The sequence below is a fragment of the Salvelinus alpinus genome, chromosome 4, assembly GCF_045679555.1.
Source record: "Salvelinus alpinus chromosome 4, SLU_Salpinus.1, whole genome shotgun sequence".
NCBI lineage: Eukaryota > Metazoa > Chordata > Actinopteri > Salmoniformes > Salmonidae > Salvelinus > Salvelinus alpinus.
In genome coordinates, this window is record NC_092089.1 from 40,659,194 (window position 1) to 40,684,460 (window position 25,267).

General features: G+C 41.9%; 2 protein-coding genes across 3 annotated transcripts; one reads left to right on the top strand and one right to left on the bottom strand.

Moving 5' to 3' along the window:
• Window positions 1-2,163: 2,163 nt before the first annotated feature.
• On the bottom strand, window positions 2,164-11,476 carry LOC139573535 (antizyme inhibitor 1-like). 2 transcript variants are annotated; one of them, XM_071397093.1, is made up of 12 exons: window positions 11,358-11,476; window positions 8,943-9,065; window positions 7,302-7,557; window positions 6,681-6,854; window positions 6,138-6,310; window positions 5,876-6,010; window positions 4,929-5,010; window positions 4,722-4,796; window positions 4,307-4,469; window positions 4,012-4,127; window positions 3,539-3,753; window positions 2,164-3,252 (listed from the first exon to the last, which is right to left on the bottom strand). In XM_071397093.1, the coding sequence occupies exons 3-12, from the start codon at window positions 7,401-7,403 to the stop codon at window positions 3,138-3,140; spliced, it is 1,350 nt and encodes a 449-aa protein (XP_071253194.1). In that variant the 5' UTR covers window positions 7,404-7,557; window positions 8,943-9,065; window positions 11,358-11,476; the 3' UTR covers window positions 2,164-3,137. The 2 variants fall into 2 exon arrangements, with proteins under 2 accessions (XP_071253194.1, XP_071253193.1); XM_071397092.1 differs by lacking the exon at window positions 11,358-11,476 and adding an exon at window positions 9,823-10,022.
• A 3,927-nt stretch (window positions 11,477-15,403) lies between these two features.
• Window positions 15,404-25,028, top strand: LOC139573536 (V-type proton ATPase subunit C 1-A). Its single transcript, XM_071397094.1, has 13 exons — window positions 15,404-15,572; window positions 15,971-16,153; window positions 17,867-17,934; window positions 20,511-20,596; window positions 21,068-21,162; window positions 21,412-21,503; window positions 21,696-21,794; window positions 21,888-21,956; window positions 22,133-22,225; window positions 22,308-22,401; window positions 22,617-22,714; window positions 22,883-23,009; window positions 23,852-25,028. Exons 2-13 carry the CDS (start codon window positions 16,022-16,024, stop codon window positions 23,945-23,947), a joined length of 1,149 nt encoding a protein of 382 aa, XP_071253195.1. The 5' UTR covers window positions 15,404-15,572; window positions 15,971-16,021; the 3' UTR covers window positions 23,948-25,028.
• Window positions 25,029-25,267: the final 239 nt, after the last annotated feature.

Here is a 25,267-nt window from a genome sequence, read left to right on the forward strand (position 1 = left end):
CGGTCCTTGTCACGAATGGGCTATAGCAGCAGATGACCACACCGGGTTCACCACTCCTATCATCTAAAAACAAGAAGAAGCGGCTCCACTGGGCATGCAATCATCAACACTGGACGATTGAGGAGTGGAAAAACTTTGCCTGGTCTGACGAATCCCGGTTCCTGTTGCATCATCCTGATGGCAGAGTCAGGATTTCGAGTAAGCAGCACTAGTCTATGGCTGTGTCAATGGTACAGGATAGTGGCGGAATGGTGTTTTCCTGGCACACATTAGGTCTCTTGACCTTGCTTCCAGACAAGCTAAACACCTTCTTCACCCACTTTGAGGATAACACGCTGCCACCGACGCGATCCGCTACCAAGGACTGTGGGTCCTCCTTCTCCGTGGCCGACGTGAGTAAGACATTTAAGCGTGTTAACCCTCACAAGGCTGCAGGCCCAGACGGCATCCCTAGCCACGTCCTCAGAGCATGTGCAGACCAGCTGACTGGAGTGTTTACAGACATATTCAATCTCTCCCTATCCCTGTCTGCTGTCCCCACTTGCTTCAAGATGTCCACCATTGTTCCATGAAGTGCTTTGAGAGGCTAGTTAAGGATCATATCACTTCTACCTTACACCAAGACCCACTTCAATTTTCTTACCGCCCCAATAGATCCACAGACGATGCAATCGCCATCGCACTTCACTATCCCATCTGCACAAGAGGAATACCTATGTAAGAATGCTGTTCAGAGACTATAGCTCAGCATTCAACACCTCCAAGCTCATAATTAAGCTCGGGGCCCTTGGTCTGAACCCCGCCCTTTGCAACTGGGTCCTGGACTTCCTGACGGACCGCCCCCAGGTGGTGAAGGTGGGAAACAACACCTCCACTTCGCTGATCCTCAACACAGGGGCCCCACAAGGTTGCGTGCTCAGCCCCCTCCTGTACTTCCTGTTCACCAATGACTGAGTGGCCACGCACGTCTCCAACTCAATAAAGTTGGCAGATGACAACATTAGTAGGCCTGATTACCAACAATGACAAGACAGCCTAAAGGGAGGAAGTGAGGGCCCTGGGAGAGTGGTGCTAGGAAAATAACCTCTCACGTCATCAAAACCAAAGAACAGCAGAAACAGCAGAGGGAGCACGCCCCTATCCACACCGACGGGACCGCAGTGGAGAAGGTGTAAAGCTTCAAGTTCCCAGGCGTACTCATCACTGACGATCTGAAATGGTCCACCCACAGACAATGTGGTGAAGAAGGCGCAACAGCACCTCTTCAACCTCAGGAGGCTGAAGAAATTTTGCTTGGCCCCTAAAACCCTCACAAACTTTTACAGATGCACAATTGAGAGTATCCTGTCGGGCTGTATCACCGCCTGGTACGGCAATTGCTACGCCCTCAACCGCAGGGCTCTCCAGAGAGGTGCAGTCTGCCCAACACATCACCGAGGGAAAACTACCTGCCCTCCAGGACACCTACAGCACCCGATGTCACAGGAAGGCCAAAAAGATCATCAATAACATCAACCACCCGAGCCACGGCCTGTTCACCCCGCTATCATCATGAAGGCGAAGTCAATACAGGTGCATATAAGCTGGGACCGAGACTGAAAAACAGCTATCTCAAGGCTATCAGACTGTGAAATAGCTATCACTAGCCGGCTTCCACCCGGTTACGCAACCCTACACCTTAGAGGCTGCTGTCACTTTAATAATGGAACACTAGTCACTTTAATGTTTCCATACTGCTTTACTTATCTTATGTATATACCGTATTCTATTCTACCGTATTTTAGTCAATGCCACTCCGACATTGCTCGATCTAATATTTATATATTTCTTCATTCCATTCTTTTACGTGTGGATTGTTAGATACTACTACACTGTTGAAGCTAGGAACACAAGCATTTCGCTACACCTGCAATAATATCTGCTAAATGTGTATGTGACCAATAACATTTTATTTTGATACCAATTGATCAATGTTTCCATGCCCCAAAGAATTCAGGCTGTTCTAGAGGCAAAAGGGATCTGACCCAGTACTAGATGGGTGTACCTAATAAACTGTCTACTGAGTATGTTTGGGTATAGTGGCTCATGTTACCGGTATAACAGCGCTGTTAATAAGCGGTGGGTGAAAATTCACATTTTACCAGCAAGAACAACATATACACATTATGATTCAGAGAGCTTTTATATTAATTTACTTTAGACAAAACTGGAGACCAATTCACAGATGTTGGACAATTCTTTCCACAGAGACTTGTAAGGAAGAGGTATTTAAAAAACAAATGAAACATCAATGTTGCATTATGATAATAGTCTCAAGACGGTTTATATTTAGTGTGAGCACATTATCAACGAGATGTTAGGTGAATGATATTCTGTACTCATATTGCTTGAATCAAATAGAGTTCCCCTTCATCTGAGGCACTGTACTGTTATATGCATCCCAAATGACTGTTCCCTAGATAGGGATCTGGTCAAAAGTAGTGCACTATGGGCCCTGTTCAAAAGTAGTGCACTAAATAGGGAATAGGGTTCCATTTAGGATGCATAATTGGCTACTGTATGCCCCCTTTTAAATACTGACTGATCATAAGTGCCAGGGGATCAGAATTCATAGCACAAAAAAAAACGACAACCAACAAAACCATAAATAAACATAAATATGTTTTAGCAAAGCATCCAAAAATGGCTTTAAAACATCAGGTTTTGTTAACTGCTCCACTTTGAGTAGGTAGACAATTGAATTTACAAGACTGGCAAAAAGGAGACGTGTAGGCAATATAATACATGTTTCAAATATTAACTTTTAAATTCCATTGTATGTATTTACTGTATGTAAACTGTAACCGCATGGGATACCCACACAGGTGGGAGTTCCATCCCTACAGACTCATCCATTTTGTTGCATACTATTTTACTGAATGTGGAAAGGAAGGAACACCTGTGCTATTCCTTGAGAGAGCCAACAACATATTGTATAGGGCTTTGCCCCCCCCCCCCCACCCCACAAAAGCTAAATTCCTTATGAAATGAATAATAAAAAGCTTTTAGCCAGCAAGCACCATTCAGTCTTTTCCTCCCATTGGAATGTTGACCAGGTGAGGTCAGCACAGCAGAGACATGGGATTGGTTCAGCTAGCCTAAGCCGGGACCGACAGGGCTTCGTCTGATTGGCCGGAGTGGAGGAAGTAGGGGACCAGAGAGAAGTTCTTCATGCTGATGTCCTGGGTGATACCAGCGTCCTGCATCTCAAACCTGTCAACAACAAAAAACAAAACTTGTTGAAAAGAATTCTCTTCAAAGGACTACCAAAACAATGTAGAAAAACAACGGCAGAAAAAAGTCAATGGCAGCACACAACTGTTCAAATAAAAATCAGTAGGTCCCAAATAAATATGAAGAACACTTTTCCAGATGGTGAAAGCACTTTACATACATTAAATGGGGGAAACTCACCTCAAACAATAAATCAAATCAAATCCTCAACAGCTCCCCATTTCAAACAGTGACAGTGCCAGCCTGACATTCGTCTGTCTCTTACCAGTCTCCAGTAGAGATGGTGTAGTAGACGGGGGGTCTGGGTGAATCTGTGAAAGTGGACGGAGGGCCCAGGCTATAGGCCCCAGCGTTGTTGAAGATCAGCCAGTCTCCCACACTGAGCTCTGGCAGCAGACACTGATCAACCACCTGGTCCAGCTCATCACCTGACGGACCCCACAGACTGCTGGCAAACACCGGTTCCTCGGACACACCGCTCTGGAACATCCAGGGACACAGAGTCATTTAGAGAGACTTATGGGCCATAGTTATGAGTAAATAGGGAATAGGGTTTCCATTTGGGATGCAGCCTAATATTCACTCCAGGGCGCTTGAGATAGGAAATTGAATTAAAAACGTAACTTTGCTTGGTGATGCAAAAATCACAAAAATGCAGAATCGTTGTCATTTCATGCATTTCACTAGTCATTTTGTTTATTTAAATGTAGTTTACTAAGCTCTGAAGCCAAAACTCACATTGGGCAGAGCCGGAGCTGGAATTACATTGTCTGCTAGCTTGCTAGTGAACGAGCCGTACACCCCATCGTTCATGTAGTACAGGAACTCTGGCTCATCGTTGGGAGATGGTTCATCTGTAAAGAGGTATGGCAGAAAAGAGTCATGAGACACAATAATAGAAAAGGTGTGTGCTGGTCTGCTGGAGCATCTAGGTCTGCTGAACCACGTTTACTATAGCACTGATTTTGACCAGCCCACCACGGAAATGCATTTGACTTCATATGCTAGGTATTGAGAAGGTACTGCCACTGACCGTGATTGCCATGAAGATCCCGGGCGCCTACTTCCTTAGCGATGATGTTGACAGCCAGGGTGAAGGAGGAGGACACGTAGTAACTGCCAGGCTCTGCCATGATGGAGACGCCAGACGATGCTGGGAAGTACAGGTCCAACAACGGCCTGACTGCACTGTTAATCTGTTACCAGAGGAAAATAACAGTCAGCTCCTTCAGCCTAACAGGCATTCTATAGAGTGTGTTTGTTCAAATTCAAAAGGTAAGCTGTGTGAAGGCTTTCCTTTGAAAAATGCATTACTAGTACAGGCCTGACGTCAGAAAGAGGGTGAAGTGGTTTGTGACCCTTGACTGACTGAGTCACGTATTAATTCAGCTGAAGTAATCCATCTAAATCAGTATTATGTAACGAGCTAACTATTCTACAATAATGACCTGTTTCAGCTGAGTCTCTGAGCCGTTGAATCCACCTCCAATATCCAGGATTGTCATACTGAAGCCAATATCCTCCTGAAAACAACATTAAAAGAAAAAGTAAATTACAAAACAAAATATAACAGCAGGGCGGTTCATATTTCTGGCTCTCTCCTTTACATATTATGCACATTCAAAGTCCCATAACGTAAGCACTAGCTAACTCACCCCCATGTCAAAGACACAGCGAGCGTCAGACACTGCATGGCTGTATGCCTGAGGGTCGTCACAGGAGCTGGGAATGTGGAACCTGCATCATGGGGATAATGATGACGTCATGAGAATACCATATAAAATCAGGGATTGACTGAGGAACGTAAACTGAGTAGTCGGGCAAGTTGAGTGTGCTCGGAGGTCACCCAAAGTGAGAAAAAAAAAGGGAAACAACAAAACTGCTAAAAACTCCAGTAAACCTAAAACTGATTGTCTGGTTCATCTCCATTGTTTAAGTGAAAGACGGCCAATATACGGCAGCCAGGCAGCTTCATTAGGCAGGTGATAAAAAGAAAAAGAATTCCAGTAGCCATGTGTAGGGGCTACACTGGGGATTCTGACCGGCTTAACTGGAAGCTTAATGTGTGGTCAGAGCACAGAGCGCTATCCACTATGTCCTATTGATCTCGGCGGTGAGCTGCACGTTGAAATCTTGAAAATAGACCCAGAATGTAGTTCAGCGCAAACATCTTGGGGAGCAGCACGCGTACACCCAGGGTTTTGTTGAAATTAATAGGAGTGTTTCTCACACTGCGAAAGTTATACATCCAATGTAGCAGGCCCGTAAAACAGATCTCTCTACTTCCTCCCTATTGTTACGTGACCGACAAGTTACGGCAATTTGGGTGTAAACAAATATTTTCTCATTTTCGGGCAAGTGACCATATTCTTCAGGCAAACAAAAAATACTGCTGAATTATCCAATGGTCAATCCCCAATGATACAGTAAAATATTTTCTCCTCAGGGTGAAAATAGTACTGGACAGACAAGCATACAATTCTGCTGTTTGCATACAGTTTAATTTATTAGCACTTAATTAAAAGACAATAAAAAAGAGAAAAACCTAGAATATAATAATGAACTCTGACTAGAGGAACGGTGGCGTTGCAGAAGGACTCACCTGACCCCCACCACCTGCAGGCCCTGCTCTTTGGCACTCTCCAGCAGGTGTCTGCAGTCCTTCAGCTTGGAGCCAAATGCCATGCCCATTTCATCACCCTCGCTGGAAGCCTCTGTGGCCACCTGCAGCAGCAGTCTGAGCAGAGACGAGGGAGATTATCGTTTTTAGGTATTTCATATTCATACCCATTGTAGTTGTATTGTAGAGAGTATGAAATAGACTTTTAAAATAACGGTCTAATAACAGTTACATGGACACCTACTTGGCACAGGGATGGCAGCGAGCGATCTTGCGTAGCTCGGCCTCGTTGTCACACACCAGGAAGTCGATGCCGTTCTTAGCGGCATACTTGATCTGGGAGAGCTGCTTACACACACCGCTGTAGATAATGTCTTCAGAGGGAACGCCATAGCCCTGCACAAGCTCCAACTCATACTGAAAAGACACAAAAACATCAACGTTGATATTACAGCTCTAAGTTGTGAAGGAGCAATGCGGTGGCAGCGAGACATTTCTCCACTAGATGGCGCTCCTTCCTATTTTCTGTGAGTAGAGGCCATTCAACTTATGAAGCAGTTATAAAGCAGTAATTGGCCCAACAAAATGGTAATCAGAGCTGTGAGAAGCTGCAACTGATGTAAGCCAAGAATCTATAAAAATGTATTTAACTGAAACACACATCCTAAAGCTGTGGAAAAGGACCAGTAAGTTAGTCTACACTAAAATGCAATTTCATCTGGACAGGTTGTTTGTTATGCTATTACAGTGTTATAACAGTAGTAGTGGAAGAGAGCGCTGCAGGCACCTTGTTGGTGCAAATGAAGCCAGTGCCGAGAGCAGCTAGGATCTCAATGACAGCCAAGCTGCTGTTGGCTTGGACAGCGTAGAAGGGACGCAGCTGGGGCATGTGGGTTCGCCAGCGAACATGTTGCCTCATAAGGACCCCCAAGTCTGCCACGAAGAACGCATTCTTCTCAGCCTGAGGGAAGAAAAACATGACACGACAGGTTTACTGGCTGTTTGGCCAGCTATGATGTCATTCACCTGTATCTGTCAAGTACACAATGACTGATTATTCTTACTGTCTCTCATCAAACACCATACAATTACATAAGAGCGATCCGCAACCTCATTTTTCCACTGGTGTGAATAGAAAGCATATAGAGTGTGGTCAGCGTTAATGACTCATTAACTTGCCACTTCAACCAAGTGGGACGAGACTGGCACACAGTTTTACACAGCAGCATTGTACTTTGTCACATCCTCAATCAATTTATTTATGTGGTGATTGCTAGAATTTATCAATCTATTTCTGGATTAGGCAATCAACTAATCTAATTTCCAACTTCAATTCGCTATAAAGTAGCAAGACTTCAAAATGTGCAAGTATTTTAATGTACAGAGAATGTCTCTTCACAGTACTTACCAGTGTTTGTTCATAAATGTGATTCTCAACCACGTCGCTGAGGGCCGTGGCTCCCTCCAGCAGGGCGACGGAGTAGTTTGGTTCGTCAGCTAGTCCCTTCATCTTAACTGCTGTCTGCTTATCTGCCAGTCATAAAGAATTATGCCTGGGTGAAGTGGTCTCTCTCTGATCCTCTGTGTGAAGTGGTCTCTCTCTGAGCCGCTGGGTGAAGTGGTCTCTCTCTGAGCCCCTGGGGTCCTTGATAGTATGCAGCAAACTGGAAAACACAGGAAGAGAGGCAGCGTGAAATATAGCCCTAACTATTGAAGTGGATGGGGAAAATGAGTTCCATCTAATCATTACAAAAATGGAGGGAAAGAAAGGGAATTATTTTACAGAAAAAGGCAAAAGCAGTTGGTCTACTTTTCTCTAAATGTTACACTTAGTTTGACCAGTTAAGCCTTTAGGATGGTTTGTGAACCGGCTGTGAACCAAGATAGTTGTGAGGGCAGCCAATCAGAGGTCGAGGTGGAAATCACGTTATGGGGCTGTGTATGGGAAGCCCTGGGTGTCTGGACAGCCACTGTGAAAACAAGATCTCTGGGGCATGGAGTTTGTTTACCTTACCATCAATTACTCCCGACAATTAGGATTAATCCCACTGGCAGTGACCCATAAAGGTTTCTTTTGATGGCATTATCTGGGTACAATACCAGCGGCATGGGATGTCAGATCTCTGCATTCGATAATGTTAGATAATACGTCAGTCAGTAGTGCATTGTGGGCCTGTGTCTGTGGGCCTGGGTGTGTGGGGTGACACAATGTCTGGTTGGTTGGCCTCACAGACTGCAATGTCTGACGGCTGGATTGGACCAGAACACTGTCTGTGATCAGAGAGGTGCAGTGTCGCACAGCCAGGTTGGACTATTATGATCATAAGGGTGCTGTGTGTCTCCCTGTCTCTGTTCTGTGGCTGGGAGCCTCGTACTGGCAGTTCAAAAACACAGAGACAGCTTCATGATAGCAAGCTGGAATGGCTCTAAGAAACAGGACAGCCGTGGCATGACTAAAACATCTCAGCAGTCTGAAAACACTGACAACAACCCACTACAATTAACACAAAAGATCAAAGGTCACAAATTATGGTCTCTTTTTGGTTGATGGATAAAAACATTTGTGCAGCTTTGAAAAATGCTTAACTCTACAGACCACCAACTTCATTGGGGTAAAGACCTCGGAGGAAATAAAAGCATATCACAAATCTAACAGTAGGCTTACAACATGACATACACAAAGAAATCATAACATGTAGGTTACAGGTGAAGACAGGAAACATTGTGTTACAACTATGACTCATAGCTGAGCGGCCCCTCCTCTCTGTTACTGGATCTAACCAGTCACCAGTAAAAACAGGGACAGAGAGCATCAGATAAAAGTAGCACAACACTATGCTATTGTTATTTCAACAGTCACCACAAGGACATGTTTGGGTTATTATGGTGTCAGCGTGACTTGGACCCATATTCACAAAGCGTCTCAGAGTAGGGGTGCTGATCTAGGATCAAGGTCCCCCTGTCCATAGTGTTTTATAATTACTATGATCCAAGAGGCTAAACTGAACCGAGATCATTACTCCTCCTACGTGACCTGATGTCTACTCACATGGACGAGTTAGGAGATGGAGCTCCCCCACTATCAGCTAGGATCCCAAGGTGGCTCGGCGTTGAAGTCGAACGGCTCTCGGCGGAGAGCCGCCCCTAAGCCCTCTGGGTAGTAATTGTACACCTGCACAGAAGACAAGATACAGTTGAGTCAAGAGGAAAGAGAGGCAAAGCTGGCTCTGAGGATTAGATGAGATCAAATTAAATATTGAATGGGAAAGCAAGACATAGGTTAATTGATCGTTAGGGACTGGTGGTTTTCACAGCTATAACAGGTGTGATTTTTTTTAAATGTTGTTATTGTTTTCATAATCCTTAAATCATTTCTCAATTTTGAATGAATGCAAGTGCCACGTTGTACCTTGTTGTCGAATATGCTAAATGTTGTTAACTAAATTCCAACCTCAACTAAATAGCTATTGATTGTACCACTGTGGTTTTCAAAATAACAACACTAAAATGTCAAAACAAACCGTCCATAGCTAGCCAGCTAACTTAAATTACATGCCAACTCAGCAGGCGAACATTAGCTAACCCTGTGTGATAAATGGCTGTAAATAAGATTGCGAGTGCTAGTTATACAGCGTCTAACGATTCGCTAGTTAGCTAGAAACACCCCGATACCGTTTTCAAAGTAATCGTAGCTAATGTTAATTATCTAGCTAGCACAGTTAGCTAGCTAAGATAATATATAATAAACTAAAATAGCTAGCTAAATAACTTTGATGAATGACGACAATAATGACAGTCAGTCGTTAGCTAGTTCGTTCATTACCTAACTATCTGCGGCTAACGCTAGCTAATTTCCCTCCTTAAACAGTTAACGTGAGCCACTTACCTAGCCAGTTAGCAAGCAAGCTAGGTAGCTAGAAGGTACTTACGTGAGAATAAAACCCAATATTTGGGGTGGATCGTTTTTTCCTTTTAGGTGGAATTTTCAAAGAGTGGCGGGGGCACTATAGGAAAGAAAAAATGCCATCAAAGCGGAGGTGCAGATCGAGATTTGAAGCTAAATCGAACCCTTTCGTAGCTACGCAGCGAACAAAACTGCCGAAGTCGACAGAGAGGAAGAAACACAGATAGAACAATGAGGCAGATATTTCACCGGATGTTTAAATGTGAAGCATTCGCTTGGCGTTTCCACTGACTACCAAATCTGGTAGTGAGAGGAAGCCCAGTGGCCAGCAGTGGGAGAAGATGGATGGAGATGGATTTTGCACTAAATTCTGCTAATTTTCTCATCGATTAAACATTTGATCTCAATACAGTTTTCTGTTCCCAAAACTAGAATCTGTTTTGAACAGAGTGGACCAAGTTTTGTAGACTTTTCCATTTGTAAACGTTTTTAAAAATCGCGTTGCTTATAAGGAGTGCAACGGCGAATTGAGTTATTGCACACGCGCACTTCATACAGTAGGAGTTCCCCAACGGAAATATGCCGATGTAGCTAGAACATGAAAATAGGATCTCGCTAGCTCGTGCTTGGCTCTGCCCACCTCTTTCCTTGTTCTTCCCACTATGACTCATTTGTTCCTATTGGAAACGACAGGCTGTGGTCTATCTTGGTTTAGTTATAAAGATCTTTGGAAAGAAAGGGGAGCGGAAAATAACGTCAGATGGGCGGGGTTTTCGAGCTGTCAAAGCAAATGAGAGTGATAGGTAAATTGTTTGTATTTTATTTCTAAGCATTATTTTATTTTATTCATGTGTGATATCTAGTTTTTGTGATAATATATACAACTATACCTATGCTATTGATATGCTGAGAATTATGTTTAAACAAACTCATATTATTTATAATTTGTATTTATTAAGGATAAGCAGTTTAAAAAGTTTACTTTTAAATGAACGATCTCTACCGATCGATTATTGAAAAATAACTCATAAATGAGCTTAGTTCAACTGCCGTACCCTATCATAACCCGAAATATTTTATTTTATAGGCAAGTCAGTTAAGAAGAAATTCTTATTTTCAATGACGGCCTAGGAACAGTGGGTTAACTGCCTTGTTCAGGGGCAGAACGACAGATTTGTACCTTGTCAGCTCGGGGATTCGAACTTGCAACCTTTTGATTACTAGCCCAACGCTCTAACCACTAGGCTACCTTTCCGCCCCCTAAGCTTGTTTACCACATGTTTTGTAAACAAACACTGTATATATAGCCTCAAAAGTCATTTTTATATGGTCAGAACATTTATTTCATCCATAGCTCTGTCTATGAATTTGATTTCTCCAGCCCCATTCCTCAGCTATTTACCAAAACAGTGGCGAGATAGGTGGATTGTTATTGTTTGAAATGCAGATTTCCCCTTTAATATTATATTATTTATATTATTTTATATTATATTCAATTATTGCCAGAATAGACTACTACGGTTCTGAGAATGTAATGTCTCAATCAGATAGTATTGTTACCTTGGTTACGTCTTCATGCTTTTTCCCATGGCACCGCGATAAATGTAAATGTTGTCCACAAATTGTCACTGGTACTCCTTTCTTGTATTCTGGCAACACATGCTTGAAGTTCAACAGTGTGAAATTAGATTGCAGGTGTTTTAACAACCTCAGCCTTGTCTGCCGAGAGTTTGTGAAGTTTTGCTTCCCTCTGAAGACGCAAAGGAGTATATTACCCACAGATGAATTTACACGCCACCCTTCTTGCCTATTGGTGGAGAAGGATGTCTATTTCAAATTGGAAAAATCAATGAATTTAGTTTCAGACAGGGGGACTGGGTACCTGCAAATTGACTAATTTGACTTTTTTTTTTATCTACCTGTTGACTGTTGTCTCAATGATAACTTGGTTATGTAGGTAATGTTAAATTTTGTTGTGATGTATTTTTTTTTTAAAAATGTTTTTTTACAGAAAATGGAATTCATAGAGTAGTTTAGTGTAGTCATCAGGGATCTGTCTGAACAGCCATCCAGACTATCCTAAAACTTGCTTCTCCTGCAGCCACAAACCTATGCTGCTCTCTGCGTACAGAGATTGTATGCGTTTACATTGTGGTATGGGCTATGATCACCTTTAGAAGTTAGTCATGGCTCCTAAGGCTTAGACACACCACCAGCATACTACACATACAGGGTTTCACAAGTGGTGTTTATCAGTTGATAGGCTAAGTGCATGTGAGAATGAAAATAGCACTTCATGAAATTGTATATTCTGAGAACTGTTTTTTATATTATATTTAGAATATATAAAAACAGGCTACTGTTATTGTACCCTTTCTTATTTTCATACACGTTGTCTTACAGGAATCCATATCAGCTGTCTTGTTTTGTGGTCAATGTCCATTTTCAGCAACCACAGTAGATGTCCACAGTACATGTTCCTTTGGTCAAAATTGGAGGCATCCAGGGCGGGAACAATGAACGTTGAAATGAAATATATGGATAACTGTCTCTTTTTGCATTACAATTCAAACATTACATTGCAATTCAAACTGTAATAATGTACATAATTTCTTTATATCTAAGAACAATTATGAGACTATTATTGGTCCCGTATGATTCTCAATTGGCCCTGATCACTTTATATTTAGCTGCAAAGGACCAAATATGATTTAAATTCCTTATTATATAATGATGGAGTAAGCTTAGGACATGCACTTAGCTCCTATGAATAGCCACCGGTACATAGCTTATGTGCAAAGTCCAAACCCACACATTTGGCCTGTTTATCTTAGATAGACGGTGGTTAGAGGAGTGTGAACTCATAATGTCAGATGAGCTATGGGTATTGGTAAGGGAAAAATACACAATGGTTCTGTTTGTTATGCTCAAACATAAATGTTTCTTGGCCAATTGTCAAGACTTGAGAGCGAAAGTTTATCCTATGGACCAGAACACAAAAGAATCTGTTCCGAGCTTTGTGTCTGTTCTCCAAGACTGTAGATGAGGGTATGCATTGAGTCTAATCATAATCACACATAGCATCTAAAGTGGCTTCCAGAAAAACATAATGTTTGATTTCCATTGTTGTGATCATAATAGCCCGGGACACTGAGCACACTTGCTGTCGTAGTGTATACCGCCCACAGTGAGTGAAAACACTCCAGTGGCGTGCATTGTGCAACTGGAATTCTCATTTGCAAACCGGGGCCAGATTACATCAAAATATCACCCCACTGAAGCCTACATTATATACACAGAGTTATTTAGTATGACCAACAGCCAGATGATATGAACACAATTACTGTTGCATGAGCAAACACCACATATTTTACACACAATGAAAGCTCCATGTTCTTTTATCAGAGGACTCTATGGATTGTGATAATAAATCATAGTGGAACTTAAAATAATCAATAACCAATGTATGTTATTGTTATTGTTCCTATAAAAGGGAAACCTATTTGTGTTAATTAGTATCCATCCTATTTGCCTTTTCAAATCACTACACCTCCAACAAAAATATAATAGTTACATTTGAGGACAAATTAAAGTATTCCTCACAGTTCTTAGATAGTGTTATGTTATGCTGCAACAAAGCACAACATCACTAGACTAGTGAACCTAGTGGAAAACTAAATTCTTCATTGAATAACTGGTATCACAGTGGTTGTCTAAGCGCATGGCCTTTGGTAGGTCAAGTGAATCCCTCCACTCTTTGTTGTGTAGAAGAGGTATGGGGAGGTTGAAATGGCTAAATCCAAATGAATATAGTCAATCATCAGTCCCTGCATTATACAATGGGGCTTGATCTAGTACTTGTTTCTAATGCTGTGAGTTGCACCATGGTGTTTCAGCCTTACGCATTTGCCAAAGAATGTTGATAAGTAAAACTACCTCTACACAGACCTTTTCTCTGAGCTGAATTTTGAGCAGGGTCAAATACAAACTGTGTAAATCCAGTAAATAATAGTAAATAAAAGCTACTGCATTCTGCTAATTTACTATAAAATACCAATATACTATTCTATTTTATTCTATATATAAAAAGTGTTTTACAGGTTACAACTCTGAATAGACACCTTGAAAAGGAAACTGTAAAAGCACTCCAGTATCCCTCTCTTCTCAAGTCTCTCTAACATTTTCCTGAAGTCAATGAGTCTGATTCTGGACTCGAGCCTTGGACATGTTGGCCTTGTAACACTAGTATCAGAGAGGTTGACAAATAGATCCAATCTGCCACTGAAACAATAATACAAGATAATGCTTATCTCACACAATTTCCCTCTTTAAAACCTTCCTCCCCCTTTCTGCCCTAGGCAGTCCATAATAATTCAGACATACTAGATTAGATTTACTGTAATGTCCCTCAGAAGGCTCAGAATAACTAGCTGGGAAAATAGAACTAACCTGAATACAGTGAAAGAAACTGAGGATACTATATGGGTCTTGAAAGTTTGTACACAGTATAAGGAATGTGTAGTTGTATATTATTTTGTAATTTACAGTTTAATCATGTCATGTTTTTGTAGTAGGATGTTTTGTCAGTGTCATGGTCACTCAAACTCATGGGTAAAAGTTCAAACATGTGATATGTAAAGTTAAGCACTGTATACAAAGCATTAGAACTAGAGGGAGCATGTGACACATGTTTCTGTTGGTAGGACTCAACAACAAACTTGGTGCTCTATTTTTGTGTAATGCTTTGGATATATTAAACCATGTAACTGAGATGGGAATGATAGAGAATGTTGACATTCATCTTTGAAATACACAAAGTTGCAGCAATGACCTTCATCCATAGGTTTTTCAGAGCTCTCACACTGTATGAATAACTTGTATTAGAGGAAGTTTTTGTTGAGGACACACTCAGTTAATACCTCTCCTCACATCATCATCCCCACTCAATGACCCAGACCCAGTCTGCGTGTCGGTAGCCCAAATGAGAGTGATTACAGTCCATGTGCCCAGACATGTCGCTGTAGACTGGCCTGCGGCCAACAGTGGGCAGCCCACCCTGGTCCCTGGCCTGTCGTTTGATCAGAGGGGTTGGCTGGTCGGCTGGCTCCAGCCAGACCAGGCATTGTATCCCAAACAATGCATCCCAGACCTACTGAACTATAAACATGTCCCTTTGTGGGGTTTTCCTTGAATTCTGAGCAGGGAGACACCCAGAGTCAGGAAACGGCTGGACTCCTGTCCAAATATAGAACGTCTACACCCCAAATTCCAGCTGACTGGGCATTTGAGACTATCTGTACCCTCAGAACTAAGATAGCAAGAATGTCACTGATATTATGGAATATCATAGCATGTACACCCACAAGAAGTACAGTACATTCTTGAGGGGATCATGCAACTACAATTCAATGGTTAAAATTACTAATTGTAAATAAATAGCACTCCTAAATTTAAATGGATCAACTGACCCCAACCCTGCTACTTTTTGTAAACGATTTCTGTAAGAAAAAAATCGTCCTACTCTGTTTTGAAATGTCGATGCTGTAGTACCTCCTCCAAACCAGCTGAGGTCGTCTGTCAAATATCGTGACGTCAAAAAGTTCCCCTCCCCCACGAGAGGCCTTTCTGTTCCTCATCTGATCAGCTGACATGAATGTGATGCTGCTGGAAAGATCTCCAGTCTTACGATTTGATTGGCAGTTATGAATATTGAACCATAGGAATTGTACGGTAGTAATTGATTAGTGTTCGAATAGTTTTGTCATTAGATCTCAGGTAAGAAATGTGAAAACTGTATTTTTTTTACTGTAAATCTACTTGATATCATGTGATGCTAGCTAGCTAGCTATGGGTCATGTTTCAATCAACTGAGAATGTCACTTGCAGTAACGTTAGTGAGGTTTAGCTAACATTAGCAACTTTTGATGTAAAGCATAAGAAGACAAATATCCTTTATCTTGCATGCTCGCTAGCTAACCAGATATATCAGCAACACGTAGATAAGACAGGTTTGGGGAGACAGAGATTGATTAAATAGCAGTCAATGTTGTCTTGCTACCATTTATTTACTGATGTATCAACATGAAATAGAGAATAACGTTGCGATTGATAATATTGTACTTCAAATTAAGTCCTGTTTAACAAGTAAAACAGTTTTTTTTCTTGTCTTACAGCGCCCATCTCTGTGCATTTTGTTGTGAGGCTGTAGTAATCAGTGTGTAGCCATGACAGAGTTCTGGTTGATCTCAGCTCCTGGAGAGAAGACCTGCCAGCAGACATGGGACCAGATGATGGTGGCCACCACCCGCAACAACAACCTGTCCACCAACAACAAGTTCAACATCCCAGACCTCAAGGTTAGCATGCAGCAGTAGCCATAGATAGTAGCTGCTACATTACCATACTAACTTGTAGGGCTGGGCGATAGATTGTGAATACCGGTATGGATTTTTACGATACCGTCTATAACAATATGTTGACAGTGCTAAATAAAATAAAAAGTTATTCACTGTCAGTTCTCCTAGTTTGGGTGAGAATAAAAATTAAAAAAACACTTAGAATTCACTTGTTGCTATCCTGCATGCACTAGTCAAATATACCATCAAAAGTGAGAAAAATATTGAATGAAAATGGCCATATCGCCCAACTAACTTATACTGAACAAATATATAAGCGCAACATGTTAAGTGTTGGTCCCATGTTTCATGAGCTGAAATAAAAGATCCCAGGAATGTTCCATATACAAAAAAAGCTTATTTCTCTCATCCCTGTTACTGAGAATATCTCCTTTGCCAAGATAATCCATCCACCTAACCGGTATGGCATTTCAAGAAGCTGATTAAACAGCAGGGTCATTACACAGGTGCACCTTGTGCTGGGGACAATTAAATGACACTCTAAAATGTGCAGTTTTGTCACACACACAATGCCACATTGTGTTGTGCAATTGGCATGCTGACTGCAGGAGTGTCCAACAGAGCTGCTGCCAGAGAATTTAATGTTAATTTCTCTACCATAAGCAGCCGTTTTAGAGAATTTGGCAGTACATCCAACCGCCCTCATAACCGCAGACCATGTGTAACTACGCCAGCCCAGGACCTCCACATCCGTCTTCACCTGCGGGATCATCTGAGGAAGGGAAGGGGGTGTGCTGAGGAGTATTTCTGTCTTTAGAAAAACGAATTCTGATTGGCTGGGCCTGGGCCTGGCTCCCCAACCCATGGCTGCGCCCCTGCCCAGTCATGTGAAATCCATAGATTAGGCTCCAATGAATTTATTTCAGTTGACTGATTTCCTTATACTGTAGTAAAATCTTTGAAATTGTTGCATGTTGTGTTTATATTTTTGTTCAGTATACTTACTAGCTCCTCTACATTCCTATGTGGGTCAAGGCTTCCACGAAACATTGCCATAGTTTACTCACAAATTAAATCATATTCCCCATATTACTCCAAAAGCAACTACAGAGAAATAAGTATTTTCCGCTCACTGCTCCCAATAAGTGATCTGTTAATAATGCTATGGGTCAAAGCTTTCTCCTTTCAGTACTCCATAAGTGCCAACCATCCAAGTGGATGGATGATTCAAAATGATTCAATGGCCATTATATTTCAGGGAAAGTATCCAGTCCCTAGAGGATGGTTGATGGTTATCCTCTGTGACCCTACTGACCCCTTTGCCACTTGGGGTACACGGCACGCGACGGAACATTTTGCAACACTTGAAGGGGTCCCGACAAAAGCGCCGCCATCCAAAGCACATGGGCCCCTGAATGTCACTGCTGGGTGACTGACTCTCAGATGTCACTGAGAAAACAAAACACAGGCAGGCAGCACAACCAGACCCCCTGACCTCAGGACTCTCATCCAGTCTTTGCCATAGTTTGAGTTGGCCCTAGTTTGATCAAAGGCCCCCCAAAGCAACATTTAGGCCTCTGGCATCAAGCCAATGAACCGATGGGCTCAGCCCATCTATAAAATGGGCTCGCCCTGGGTATATGATGGTATGGGAAATACTGTTTGAATCAAAGCTTTGACACATTTGTCCTTTTGTCCTTTTTGCATTAACAGGTGGGGACGCTAGATGTGTTAGTTGGGCTGTCAGATGACCTGGCCAAACTGGACTCCTTTATTGAAGGGTAGGCTTTTTACTACACTGCAATTTCCCCTTTCAACATTAAGTATCACTTCAGGATTACTGCACAAAATATCAAATTCATTACTATGTATACAGCTTGTCCATTGTGAATGTGTTGTGATAGACATATTATTTTTGTCAAAGTGCCTCACAAACCAGTGTGAGTCTGATGTCTTCAGAGTCCAGTCAATTCTGTAATCCCTCTGTGACCCTAACCTTGCTACAGTAAGGAATTTCACACCAACGTGAGGCTAGCAGACCCACAGACTAAAGTTAGCAATTTACAGTTTGGTGACACACCAGCATCTCTTTACTCAGTCATATTTATCGCTCATGACTTGTGTGCTGCTGTTGGTTTGAAGTTTATTTATAATCCTTGGAAAATCTCGACGTCCAAAAATTCACACATACTAAGCAAGCCCTGCTTCCTCTGTAGACATTGACTCTCAAAAAATGCCAACATTAGCAACCCAGTTAACTCTCATAGGGTAATATCAGCCTTGTTTTGGAACTCGTCTGTAGGAAATCTGAAGATGCGAAAGCTCATGCCAAAGTAACACCTTTACAGACTGAATTTGGATTTGCTTAATCTGACCGTGTTTTTAGGTGTCAGTTGTGTAGACAAACAAGCCTGAGGCTTATTGACATCAAGCATTCTGTCATTGCATGGAATTTAGTTTTTCTCCGTCATCCACTGATCACACATCAATTGGAATGTAATCATATCAAGTATTATCCGCATCATTTTGGTTCAGGGAAGGCAACTACAGTGCTAAAAAAAAATGTTACAATCTATTTCTGTGAATAATAAGTAGTAGGCCTACAGGTCCATTTTCCATTTAAAAGGTCTTTCAAATGTATACTGTATAATGTGCACAGTTGTTAGTCTGGTGCTGTAGATGCATAAACACTCATACCCTGCCCAATGAACAGTCTGCTTAGACTTTGATGTCTTGAGCAGAGTGCTATATGAAAGCATGGTGTATTTAAGCAATAAGGCCCGAGGAGGTGTGGTATATAGCCAATATATCACGGCTAAGGGCTATGGCGAACCATCAAATTCAGCAAAGCGTCAATACAGGATTAAGATCGAATCCTACTACACCGGCTCTGACGCTCGTCGGATGTGGCAGTGCTTGTAAACTATTACAGACTACAAAGGGAAACCCAGACGCGAGCTGCCCAGTGACGCTAGCCTACCAGATGAGCTAAATGCCTTTTATGCTCGCTTCGAGGCAAGCATCACTGAAGCATGCACGAGAGCACCAGCTGTTCTGGATGACTGTGTGATAATGCTCTCGGTAGCCGATGTGAACAAAACCTTCAAACAGGTCAACATTCACAAAGCCGCTGGGCCAGACGAATTACCAGGACATGTACTCAAAGCAACTGTCAAGTGTCTTCACTGACATTTTCAACCTCTCCCTGACCGAGTCTGTAATACCTACATGTTTCAAGCAGACCACCATAGTCCCTGTGCCCAAGGAAGCGAAGGTAACCTGCCTAAATGATTACCGCCCCATGGCATTCACGTTGGTATCCATGAAGTTCTTCTAAAGGCTGGTCATGGCTCACATCAACAGCATCCTCCCGGATACCCTAGACCCACTCCAAATCGCATACCGCCCCAACAGATCCACAGATGACGCAATCTCAATCGCACTCCACACTGCCCTTTCTCACCTGGACAAAAGGAACACCAGGTGAGACGGCTGTTCATCGACTACAGCTCAGCGTTCAACACCATAGTGCCCATGAAGCTTATCACTAAGCTAAGGACTCTGGGACTTAACAACTCCCTCTGCAACTGGATCCTGGACTTCCTGACGGGCTGTCCCCAGGTGGTAAGATTAGGCAACAACACATCTGCCACGCTGATCCTTAAGACTGGGGCCCCTCAAAGGTGTGTACTTAGTCCCCTCCTGTATTCCCTGTTCACCCACGACTGCGTGGCCAAACACGACTCCAACACCATCATTAAGTTTGCTGACGACATAACAGTGGTAGGCCTGATCACCGACAACGATGAGACTGCATATAGGGAGGAGGTCAGAGAACTGGCAGTGTGGTGCCAGGACAACAACCTCTCCCTCAATGTGAGCAAGACAAAGGAGCTGATCATGGACAACAGGAAAAGGAAGGCCAAATAGGCTCACTTTTAACATCGACGGGGCTGTAGTGGAGCGGGTCGAGAGTTTCAAGTTCCTTGGTGTCCACATCACCAACGAACTATCGTAAAGTCTACACTTGTTGTATTCGGCGCATGTGGCAAATAAAGTTTCATTTGATTTGTTCTTAAGCACAACGCAACGCGGAGTGCCTGGATACAGCCCTTAGCCGTGGTATATTGGCCATATCACAAACCCCCGAGGTGCCTTTTGCTATTATAAACTGGTTTCCAATGTAATTAGAGTAGTAAAAATAACTGTTTTTTCATACCCGTGGTATACGGTCTGATATACCACGGCTGTCAGCCAATCAGCATTCAGAGCTCGAATCATCCAGTTTATAATCCCCTTTTGATGAGGGCTTGCTGACTGCAGCCTGACTGTGTGAATGTCTCCTGGCTGTTCACAGTGTGGTGAAGAAGGTGTCTCAGTACATGGCTGATGTGTTGGAGGACAGCCGAGACAAAGTCCAGGAGAACCTGCTGGCCAACGGAGGTACTTATCATCACATACAAGTTACTCATATGAAAACAATGCAGCTAGTTATCACATACAAGATACTGGTATGAAAACAATGGAGGCAGTTATTATCGCATAAATATAATTACAAGAATGGCCATTCCCATTCAAGTTGGTCATTCTATTTCTATCATTATCATCACATACAAGTTACTCATATGAAAACAATGGAGGACATTAGAGATTAGCTAGTTAGTTATCATCACATACAAAGGACTCCTGAAAAACAATGAATCCAGGAAGTGTGCTGCTACCTCTACTGTGCACATTGATTGACTAAGCAATTATCCTTTTAACCTGTTAATACGAAATACTAAGGAATTACCAGCACATTTAGAAATGGTTGATAAGAGTATCTTGCAATTACCCATAAAGCCATGCATCATAGTATAAAAATGTCATTCTAACAAGTCCTTTCCTCAATAACAATGCTTTGATTCCCTCTAGTGGATCTGGTGACCTACATCACACGGTTTCAGTGGGACATGGCCAAGTACCCCATCAAGCAGTCACTGAAGAACATCTCTGATATCATATCCAAGGCAAGTCTTTCTCCTACCCTCCTCATCTGATTCTCTTGATAATTAGCTAGACGGAAACCCTTTAAAAAAAATAATTGTCATGATTTCGATAGCGCATGAAAGTATATAGATATCAACAAGTAAATGATATTTCAATGGTATCAATCAACTGTATTTTCTCTACCTCTTGAGTAAATTTGTTGTTAAACACTGTGTACACAGTTTTTACGTGGGTCATATTCTGAGTACTTGACCTCTTCCTCTCTACAGCAAGTAAGCCAGATTGACAACGACCTGAAGGCCAGAGCGTCTGCCTACAACAACCTGAAAGGGAACCTGCAGAATTTGGAGAGGAAGAACGCGTGAGTCAATTTCTTTTGCTCGAGGGCATAACTAGATTTTCCACTGCTGCTAATCTATGCCTTCAGTGAGAATTATATTTGAACCAGTGTTGAGGAAAAGTCTTCCAATGCATATTTGCTTTGTTCAATTGTTTCTTTCAACATTTGTTTACATTATCATTAATATATCATACAATACCATGTTGTCTGTAGGGGGAGCCTGCTGACCAGGAGTCTGGCTGACATTGTCAAGAAGGAGGACTTTGTGATTGACTCTGAGTATCTGATCACTATGCTGGTGGTTGTACCAAAGTAAGTACAACTTTTTCCCAGTTTACAACAGTGTCATATTTAAACTTTTTTTATAACATCAGTTTGCTGTCTAACAATTCCGAATCCTTCTAGGACGAGTTATGCTGACTGGCAGAAGACCTATGAAACGTTGTCTGAAATGGTGGTACCCCGATCCACTAAGTAAGTTTATAGGAGATTCAGAGCCCATGGTGAATGCATGTTAAAATAACTACTTCAGTACATAGTCTCTTCAATCCATATCTTTCATATCTCTTTTAGTATTTTCTGCTCAGGAAGGGATTTCATTGTGAGTCCATCATGCCTGTCTGACTGTGCTGTTTGTCCCATTATTACAGCCTGCTGTTTGAGGACCATGACAGTGGTCTGTTCAGCGTCACCCTATTCAGGAAGGCCATTGATGACTTCAGACACAAGGCCAGAGAGAACAAGTAAGACACACACACACACACACACACACACACACACACACACACACTTCTCCATACGTAATTATCTTGCTGTTTCTATCAGGTACACAGTCAGGGACTTCCAGTACAACGAGCAGGAGATGAATGCGGACAAAGAGGAGATGACACGTCTCTCCACAGACAAGAAGAAGCAGTTTGTAAGTCATATGACTAGAAATGTGATGCCTGACCAAGGTATATGTGACCAAAACGTTACACTGTAAAGAAATGTTTCATTGCAAGTACACTTAGTGTTCGGACATCCCTGCAACCATTCTGAGATGGGTTGGGTGGGTGAAACTATTGGACAGTACTAGCTACACAGTGGGGTGGATGGAGCCTCTAACCCTAAGTGTTATTTTCCCTCTGTCAGGGGCCCCTGGTGCGATGGCTGAAAGTGAACTTCAGTGAGGCCTTCATCGCATGGATTCACATCAAGGCTCTGAGGGTCTTTGTGGAGTCTGTCTTAAGGTATGACGACCACACTGTACTAACAGTCGTCCAATTGTTAGATGTTTGTTGTGAGTGACAAGATGCTTGTAGTGACAAGAAGTCAACCTGAATACAAATAAAATATCTAACTGACTGCGTGCTGTGCCTGCTGTTAGTGATTTAACTGCTCTGCCCATGCTCCCACAGATATGGGCTGCCCGTGAACTTCCAGGCCATGCTGCTCCAGCCCAACAAGAAGAACATGAAGAAACTGAGGGAGGTTCTCAATGACCTATACAAACACCTGGACAGCAGCGCTGCAGCTGTCATTGATGTGAGTAATTAGACCTGAAATACACTACTGTTCAAAAGTTTGGGGTCATTTAGAAATGTCCTTGTTTTTGAAAGAAAAGCAAAATTTCCATCCATTAAAATAACATCAAACTGATCAGAAATACAGTGTAGACATTGTTAATTTTGTAAATGACTATTGTAGCTGGAACGGCTGATTTTTAATGGAATATCTACAAAGGCGTACAGAGGCCCATTATCAGCAATCATCACTCCTGTGTTCCAATGGCACGTTGTGTTAGCTAATCCAAGTTTACCATTTTAAAAGGCTAGTTGATCATTAGAAAACCCTTTTGCAATTATGTTAGCACACCTGAAGGGTTTTCTAATGATCAATTAGCCTTTTAAAATGGTAAACTTGGATTAGCTAACACAACGTGCCGTTGGAACACAGGAGTGATGGTTGCTGATAATGGGCCTCTGTACGCCTATGTAGATATTCCATTAAAAATCTGCCATTTCCATCTACAATAGTAATTTACAAAATTAACAATGTCTACACTGTATTTCGGATCAATTTTATGTTATTTTAATGGACAAAAAACATGCTTTTCTTTCCAAAACAAGGACATTTCTAAGTGACCCAAACTTTTGAACGGTAGTGTATATACCTGTTGTGCCCAGATAAATACCCGTTGTATCTTTGTAGTAATGGGGCATTGCGATGCAAAACAAATGTTGTGTATTAAAAATTCTGGTACATTAGCTAAATGAGATTTGATATCGTCTGGTTCAGCAGACCTGTTAGACAACCACATTATCCCTGTCGTGTTAATGTTATTTTCCACGTAAGCTAATGGTCTGTGTTTCTTTATTCCCTTGTAGTCTGCCATGGATATCCCTGGTCTGAACCTGAGCCAGCAGGAGTACTACCCTTATGTTTACTACAAGATAGACTGTAACCTGCTGGACTTTAAATAGATTTTCACTGTACCTGACCCCTCTGTTCTGTCTTGTCTTTATGCTGAGTACCCACTAACTTGTGTTTTCCAGTAAATTTTTCTCCCAGTCTTGCTCTTTTCTCCGTTCTCTGCCCTGCTATCTCCTCTCCTCTCTAATCCTCCTCTCCTCATGTCTGGGTGATACTGTTTATCCTTGCTCTCCTCAGATGTGCATGCTCATTCCTTGTGGTTTAAAGCACTTAAAGTGACCCCCTCCATTTGTACAAACTGAGGACAAACAATGGCTTGATGTAAATTTTGTTGGTTTTGTTTACAGATTTTTTTTTAAACAGCATAATCAAAGTACACTGTATTTAAAGGCCCAGTGCAGTCAAAGCTGTGATTTCCTGTGTTTTTATATAGATTTCCACATTGAGGTTGGAACGATATTGTGGAATAAGGCCATTTTAGTGTAAGATAGGCTGAAATTTGAGTCTGTTTTGGTGGGATGGAGTTTTCGCCTGACAGGTGACAAATGAATTAATAGACCAATATGAAAGTGTTCCAAACCTCTCTGCCAATAACAGCTAGTTTACAGTTTCCATCCCCAATCCAAAACAGTCCTAGTCAAATTCTTGCTTGAGAAATTGCTCATGCTAAAATTCTATTTTTTGTTACTTTTTGACAATTTTCAATTTTTTTATTGAAAACAATCACAGTATTTAATTGTTACCCAGAAATTATTTGATGTTGAGATAAAATGGCTGCATTGGGCCTTTAACTGTGTGCTGAAACGAATAAGATCTCTAAATATTTATTTATGGTAGTTTATGCATTTTCAATCATTCCATGTCTGTGTTGTGCATATTGATAGCTACATCTTTGAGTGGTACTATTCATAGATACTTGTGTATGTGACCAATTTGTTCTTTTACCTGCACATCCAAGCACATCTGGTACATGTTCATGAGGTATTGGTTCACCTTGGCAACAAATAGTGTTACAAAGATGCTATATTTGTGTGTTATCTGATGTTGTGTATATTTGATGTTAAATGAGATATATGTATGTGTAAGCATTATGTATGCCATGAATACATAAAACAGTCAATATGAAGAAAATTGTCTGTATTTTGTCCGTGATTGGGGTTAGAGGTTGTCTGTGTTGGTAGGCTATATCTGTAGGTAAGGTTGTAAACATTACATATTACAATGAACGGCCCTGCAGGAATCTTCCACGTTTACAGTTGTGTGAGAGAAAGAGAGTGAGTCATGCTTGGCCTCTGCAGAAGTAAGTGCAGGGTAGTTAGAGGAAGTTCCTCCATAGAGAAGTAGGAATGTACATAACCCTTAAGAAATCC

Coding starts and splice junctions, on each gene's coding strand:
- LOC139573535 (XM_071397093.1), bottom strand. CDS start 7,403: ATGAAGGGACTAGCTGACGAACCAAACTACTCCGTCGCCCTGCTGGAG. Junction 5,011..5,875: donor CTGCAGGTGGTGGGGGTCAG/GTGAGTCCTTCT, acceptor CCCATGATGCAG/GTTCCACATTCCCAGCTCCT. Junction 4,128..4,306: donor GGATCTTCATGGCAATCACG/GTCAGTGGCAGT, acceptor ACCTCTTTACAG/ATGAACCATCTCCCAACGAT.
- LOC139573536 (XM_071397094.1), top strand. CDS start 16,022: ATGACAGAGTTCTGGTTGATCTCAGCTCCTGGAGAGAAGACCTGCCAG. Junction 16,154..17,866: donor TCAACATCCCAGACCTCAAG/GTTAGCATGCAG, acceptor TTGCATTAACAG/GTGGGGACGCTAGATGTGTT. Junction 23,010..23,851: donor GCGCTGCAGCTGTCATTGAT/GTGAGTAATTAG, acceptor ATTCCCTTGTAG/TCTGCCATGGATATCCCTGG.